Source organism: Canis lupus, chromosome 8, assembly GCF_003254725.2.
Source record: "Canis lupus dingo isolate Sandy chromosome 8, ASM325472v2, whole genome shotgun sequence".
NCBI lineage: Eukaryota > Metazoa > Chordata > Mammalia > Carnivora > Canidae > Canis > Canis lupus.
Window position 1 is genome coordinate 35,763,682 of NC_064250.1, and position 6,905 is coordinate 35,770,586.

The 6,905-nt window shown below is 52.8% G+C and overlaps 1 protein-coding gene across 1 annotated transcript; it reads right to left on the reverse strand.

The window, feature by feature from the left end:
* Positions 1-1,372: 1,372 nt before the first annotated feature.
* SIX1 (SIX homeobox 1) lies at positions 1,373-5,544 on the reverse strand. Its single transcript, XM_025443482.3, has 2 exons — positions 4,683-5,544; positions 1,373-2,708 (listed from the first exon to the last, which is right to left on the reverse strand). Exons 1-2 carry the CDS (start codon positions 5,240-5,242, stop codon positions 2,414-2,416), a joined length of 855 nt encoding a protein of 284 aa, XP_025299267.1. The 5' UTR covers positions 5,243-5,544; the 3' UTR covers positions 1,373-2,413.
* Between the last annotated feature and the right edge of the window lie 1,361 nt (positions 5,545-6,905).

Here is a 6,905-nt window from a genome sequence, read left to right on the forward strand (position 1 = left end):
CGCCCGATCTGCGGACATTTCATTCCAAGATTCACCAACGGAGGGAGCAGGAAGTGGGCCTGGGCGCCCAGGGAGACAGATCTTCCACGAGTCTAAAATTATACCAAGCAGAGCTGGGAGAGTGGGGGGTAGTCATCAGAGGAGGAAGAGAGGGCATGTAAGAAATTAACGTAATTGGCCCTTCCTTATTTTCCAGGGAGATTTCCGCGGTGTCCTTTGAAGCCTGTCAGGGTCATTGAAAGCTATCTTTGTGCAGGGTGTTTGTTTTGGGGAGTGAATGTGAAGAATGTGCAGAGATCCCCTGTGAGAGCCCCTCCTGCAGAGGGTGGCATTTCTCCGTGGCCCAAGACGTGGAGAATAAACACCCTAGTGACTTAAATAAACACCAACTTAATGATCCAAAACACTAACAAGGGAGATTGGGACCCTGAGCTCCCAATCCAAATGATGGTCTCCCAGCGGCTGTGTGCACATCTGTCCATCACTGATGGGAAAAAAATGACTTTATAAGTAAAAGTGACTACAGTTAAGTACAGTGATTCTTTCTCCTTTGAACTCAATCAAAGCTATTTGACATATAAAAAAAACACCTCATAATAAGTCCTAAATTCTACTGCCCACTCCATACATACACCCTAGTCTCCTAGATCCAGGAAAGGTAGGAAAGAGTAAGAAAGAAATGAATATATTAATAGTGACACAGAGGGGGGAAAAATCAAAATTAGGAAACTGTCATGTCAGAAAATAGACTCTCTGGGGAGCAATATTTTTACAAAGCACAAGCAAGCCAATCCTGTTATCCTGAGTAGAATTTTAATAAATAATGCCATTTGTTTCACTAATTTTAAAAGCTAAATACAAAGATACATCACTTTTGCCCCAGGCAAAAATAATATGGAGCCTACATGATTCCTGGGAGTTTTCTGGACACTATCCGGCAGCAGTGCAAAGAGCTCCTGTCCTACTGGTCTGCTTTCTATTTATACAGATTCACAATGTTGTTTTCCTTGTTCTAGTGCCCCCCCTTTCTTTCCAAGCAGATAAATTATTATACTTTCACAGTCTTGTCATAAACTCCTTAATACAAAAGAGTTAACATATGAATGCTGTGGAGAAGAGCTAGTGGTAAACCAAACTGCATATCTAAATAATAAAAAAAATAAATAAATACCCCAAAGCTAACTTCACTCTTTTTCTGTCACATAATCAATTCAAGTCACCACTCTGGGTTCAGGTGGTGGCCTTCAAAGTACCCTGCAATTCACAACTACCATCAAGTAAGAAAGCAAGAAAACTTCAAAAAAAAAAAAAAAAAAGGGGGGCCCAATGACAGCAATACACAACTCACCTTTCAGAAACAGAATCGTACTCCTGGTGTTCTACTAAGTTTTAATTTAGACTGGTTTAGGTACAATAGAAAAGAAACCTGAAAACACATGCTGTTTTAGTAACAAATACCAGGTTGCCAGATTTGTCGTATATTTTTGCAGGCTAGAAACTAGGAACAAGAGAAACCCTTAACAGGAGTAGGCTACAGATATGAAAGGTTCAAGGGCATGAGAAGTAATGGCATTCAGGAAAGTGTTTTTTTCACATTGATACATTTTTTAAAGTTTGCCATTTAAAAAACCCAAGAAAACAAACAACCCAAAAACCCCACTAAATTTGACAAAAATAGTTGTATTACTAATGGTCACTGCTATTTCTAACTGCCTTACACAGAGAGCATTAAGACATTTAGGCACTTGTTTTTTTCCCCCTAATACTGTTCTTTCATTTTAATCTAAATAAAAGTGTTTAACACTAAATAATGAAAAAAATGTAAACTTAATTTTTCCCCATCAAGAAGTTACAAGATCATATTTTTCCTATTCACCTTACGAATGCAACCAATTCCTCCTGGCTGGAGGATCTTATTTTCACTATTTTGACTTCTTTCTCTCTTTCTTCATTTCCTTTTCTCTTCCCAAAAGACATTTCCATAAATAAATTAAAAGGAAATATTTAAAATCCAGTTGATTTATAATACCCATTCACTGGGGAAAAAAAAAAAAAGGCTACTGAAGTGGCACATGGATTGCCCAGAACCAAGACTGGGTGACTGGGTGCTTTTGTTTGTTTGGGTTTTTTTTGTTTTGTTTTGGTTTGGTTTTTGGTTTGTTTTTTTTTGTTTTGTTTTGTTTTTTGTTTTTTTTTTTCCTGATCTCTGCACTGGGATAGGAAATGCAAGAGTCGGAGAAAAGAAGGCGACTAAGCTTGAAATTGCTGTTGGTTTTGAGTTTTAAAAAGATATTTGTGAAAGTCCACCATTCCTTTATGCGCAGAGAACCCCAGAAACAAGCTGCAAAAAATGTTCCTGATTTCTATTTACAAGTGTCCCTAGTCACTGCTTCCAGGCCCGGTCCCTCCCCATTTAAGACCCCAAGTCCACCAGACTGGAGGTGAGGGGGCCCAGCAGGGAGTCCTGGAGCTGATGCTGGTGGGCTTGCAGGCCGTGGCTGGGTTGTGAGGCCGTTAGGCCAGGGAGAGAATAGTTTGAGCTCCTGGCGTGGCCCATATTGCCCTGCAGCAGAAGTACCGAGTTCTGGTCTGGACTTTGGGGAGGTGAGAATTCTTCTTCTGAGCTGGACATGAGCGGCTTGCCCCCTTCCAGAGGAGAGAGTTGATTCTGCTTGTTGGAGGAGGAGTTATTGTTTTCGGTGTTCTCCCTAAGAAATAGAGGACAACACCATATGGTTAAAAAAAAAAAAAAAAAAAAAAGGTTAAAAAAAGTGTGAGTGGAGGGAGGGGAGCTGGAAGGAGGAAAGGGCCATTGTGCAATCAGTCATATACCCAAATGGAGGAGCTGTGCTCTCCCACCCATCCCCAAGGGTCCTGGGTGGGTGGGTGGGGGAGTAAGTAGGCAGACGAGTCTGGAGAAATGGGGAACTATAGACAGAGCTTGTGGGGAGCCAGGTCCTTTCCTCTTCCAGATTTTAGAGAGCCAGATCAGTAGGACTGATTTGAAACACAAAAATTATTTTCAAAAATGTGTTCAAGCGGCTGTTTTTAAATACTTCTCAACCGGCACCACATTTAGAAGTGATTGAGTTTGAAAATCTTCCAACAAATGGTTGTTGGTGATAAAGAAACACGATCGGGGACAAACAGCCCCACGCGCAGATGTCTAGGGTGAATCAAGTCAATTGTCCTGCTCCCATCTGAGGAAACAATTAAACGTCGAGTTCCCCTGCCCCTGCCCGGAGGTTGCGGTTTCAGAGGCACAGGACAGGTCATGGGAAGTGGTGTCCAGAGCGGCCCAGTGACCTGAGTAAACACAGGGAGCGCAGCCAGTCTCTCGGATTTCATCAGGGAGTGGGCCCTCGGTCCTGGCTTATAGGACGGCCGTTTTGTAACAAAAGTCTAACTGGAACCGTGTCGTCCCCGTCCCCGTCCCCGTCCCCGGGAGGGTCGCTCAATCCTCAGCGCCTGACACCCCGCTCTCAACCCCCTGTCGGACACCCACAACCACAGCGCACCGGCTGCCGGCACAGGCAACTTGGAGAGCTCGCGCAGCCGGGAGCGGGCGCGGCGGGGGCGCGGTGCGGGTGCTCTGGGCGGGTGAACGTTCGCAAGCCCGGGCCGCTCGGGCCTTCGAGCGCCGGCCCAGCCTCCTGGGCCCCAGCGCCGGCCTGGCTCCCCCTGCCCCCCACCCCTTCCCTTACAGTCTCCACCGCGGCCGAGGGGATCCAGGCTCCGAGCCTCTCCACCCAGAGGGCAACGCAGAGGCGACCCCGGCGGCCCCCAGGCTCGGAAGCGAACAAAGGAAACCCAGCCCTCCCGGGCGCTCCGGTTCCCCCCAAACTCCGCGGGTTCCCGGAGCGCTCTCGCCGCCGCGGGCTCGCGCTCCGCCGCATCTGTCTCGGAGGCCCTACAGCAAACCGACGGAGCCGGGCCAGGCGGCCGGGGGTGCTCGCGCGGGCAGGGCGGAGGCACACAGGTTAAAACGGGGGCGCGTGCGGCTGGGGAGCCCTTCCTCCTCGGGGCGGCGGCGCGCGCGCGAGGGAGCCGGGACCCCGGCGGTGCTCTCTGGGCCCGCACGCAGCGCCAGCTCTGCCGAAGCCCCCTCTTCTGCGGATTTCTTTGGGAAGGCTCCTCCCTGCACACAGCTAGTGCGGAGGGAAGCGGCGACCTCTCGCCCGAAAGCCTAGCCCGGAGGGAGCGAGTCAGGGACGCGGCGGCAGTGGGCGCACGGCAGACGCGTCGGGCCGGCTCCACCCCTGCGGGCGCCCGCCGGGAGCGGGGAGCTACCCTCAGCCCCCGCCGCACCCCTTTCCTCGACACACTCATCAACACTTCCCCTGTAGTTGATCTCGAGACTCACTCCGCACCCCCACCCCCACTCGTCGCCCCAGCCAACCAGGGAGGCACGAAAAACAAACCTAGCGCCAGTATTTCCTGACACTCACACCCCGAGGAACCCACGCGCGGGCGCTCAAATCCAGTGACTCCCCATGCCTTGCAAGCGATCTCTGAGTTCATGAACTTTTGCAGCAGTGCCGCGGAGGCCCGGGCGCCGCCCCGCGGACGCGCTCCAGCCGGCCGGGAGGACGCGGTGGCGGGTGCCAGCGGGGGCGAGAAGGGGCGGAGGGGACAGGAAGGCTTCCCGGGGTCGCCCGAGCAGCGAGAAGCACGCCGCGTACCTTTCCTTGGCCTCCGCGGCCCGGTCTCTTTGCCTCCGGTTCTTAAACCAGTTGCTGACCTGGGTGGTGGTGAGCCCAGTGGCCTCGGCCAGCTCCCGCTTCTCACGAGGCGAGGGGTACGGGTTGTGCGCGTACCACTCCCGCAGCACGCCCCGTGACTTCTCCTTGAAACAGTAGCTGGTCTCCTCGCCGTCCCAGATAGTGCGCGGCAGCGGGAATTTTCGGCGCACCCGGTATTTGCCCACTGCGCCCAGGGGCCGGCCGCGCAGCTTCTCGGCCTCCACGTAGTGCGCCTTCAGCCACAGTTGCTGCAGCTTGGGGTGGTTGTGAGGCGAGAACTGGTGGCTCTCCAGGATCTTGTAGAGCTCGCGGAAGTTCCCGCGGTGGAAGGCAACCACGGCCTTGGCCTTGAGCACGCTTTCGTTCTTGTGCAGGTGGTCGCAGGCGGGGAGCGACCACAGGAACCTGCCCAGACGCTCCAGGTTCCCGCCTTGCTGCAGAACTTCGCACACGCACGCCACTTGCTCCTGCGTGAAGCCGAACGACGGCAGCATCGACATGGCTGGGGCCTGCCGGGGTGCACCGCCCGGGCGCACGCGGCAGGGAGCAGCGCCGACAAGGCAGGGGGCGGCGGCCGCAGGGAGGGGGGCGCAGCTGCTCCTAACCCCCTCCCTAGGATTTCCGTAGGCGAAAGAGCCGGTCGAAATCTGGGGCTGGGCGGCCGAGGAAGGAGGAGGAGGGGGGCGCGCTGGGCACCGAGCGGCCGGCTCACTCCGCAGCCTTCTGGGCCTCTCTGGCTCCGGCCTCCCGCCGGGTTGATGCTGCTCGTTGCCGGGGAACTTGGTTTCTGTTCTCCCCGCAGCGGCCTTAAAGCGCGCAGCGTCCCCGGCGCGCTGATTGGCTGCGGGCGGCGCCTATCCGGGGCTGGCCAGCCCGCGCGCCGCCGGGCCAGGCTGCGAGGCCGCGCCGCCCCGCGCGGGGAGGGCGCGGCTGTGGAGCCGGGGGTAGGGAGCGGTGGGAGGAGAAGGACCCTGAGAGGTGGGAAGCGGGGAGGAGAGGAGAGGAGCGAGCCGCGCGGCCGGGGGCGGGGGGGGGGGGTGCTGTGTGAGTGGGTGAGCGCGTCAGGACCCTGCAACGTGAGCCCCCCTCCAGTGTCACGTAAGGCCAGCCGTGCACATCTCTGCACAAATCAATGACTCCAGACCTTGTAATTCCCCCCCTCTCCCTCCATACCCCTGTCCCTGTCCCTTGCAGACTTGCCCTTTCCCGGTGAGCTCATATTTAATTACCTTAATGTTGGAATGAATAAATAATGGATTGATGAATAGCTTAGGGAACGCGATAAATAATACAAGATCAGAGCTGGGCTCCGAGCTGCAGCCTCTGGAAGAGTAGCTGCTCCCTGGCTGACTTCAGTTCTAGGAGCCTCATTTCCTCCACTGTTCTTCCTTCACCCCACCGCCCTCCAAAGGGCACAAGTATTCTCAGCTGGTTAGCGCTTCCCTCATTTTCAAGAGGCCAAGACTATTTGGGACCATGAGAAGAGCTGTTTGGAGCAAATAAAGATTCTGAGGGTTCATTTGTGATTTGGTATCTTCGCGTTCGATGGTTTAAGCGAGCAGCCTTCTGGACTCAGTTTCCCCATGTGCGCGATTGCGTTTTCCAAGGCCATCTCTGCTACTGAGGAATGCCGAGAGGCTTTACTTGCTATTAGCAAAAATGCTTTGGGAACCTCGTACAAAAGGCGCTGGACGGGGTGTAAATTAAATAAAACTGTGTCCGGCTCCAATAGCCTTCTGATTGTAACCTAATCCTTGCCCTGCTCTGAGAGGGACACTGCCCTCAAAGCCAGGACGACAGCGGCTCCAGGAAGATTAAATAAAGAGGGGTGTGTGTGTGTGTGTGTGTGTGTGTGTGTGTGTGTAGATTGCAATGCTGGCCTATTTTACTGCCAGGGAATGAGAGACTGTCCCGCAATTTCAATCCCATCATCTGTTACTTTGTGTATATGTGGAGAATGTTTAGTAAAACTGTACAAACAAATGAAGCTGTAATTATCTTAAGCCTCATTTGCACACCTTGTTCCAAAGCAATTATTAAAAAGATTTTGAAAACAATTAGCGTCTCTAAACAAAGATAATCTATTGTCAGTAGCTGAGACTGGCAGCAGATAAGAACAATGTGGGAAGATAAGGGGAGCAGAATGGTAGATGGAGAGTGACT

Bases quoted from the DNA above. Each gene is read 5' to 3' on its own strand.
- SIX1 (XM_025443482.3), bottom strand. From the start codon at position 5,242: ATGTCGATGCTGCCGTCGTTCGGCTTCACGCAGGAGCAAGTGGCGTGC. The intron at 2,709-4,682 runs GTACGCGGCGTG...TCTATTTCTTAG, and splicing joins GCCGCGGAGGCCAAGGAAAG to GGAGAACACCGAAAACAATA.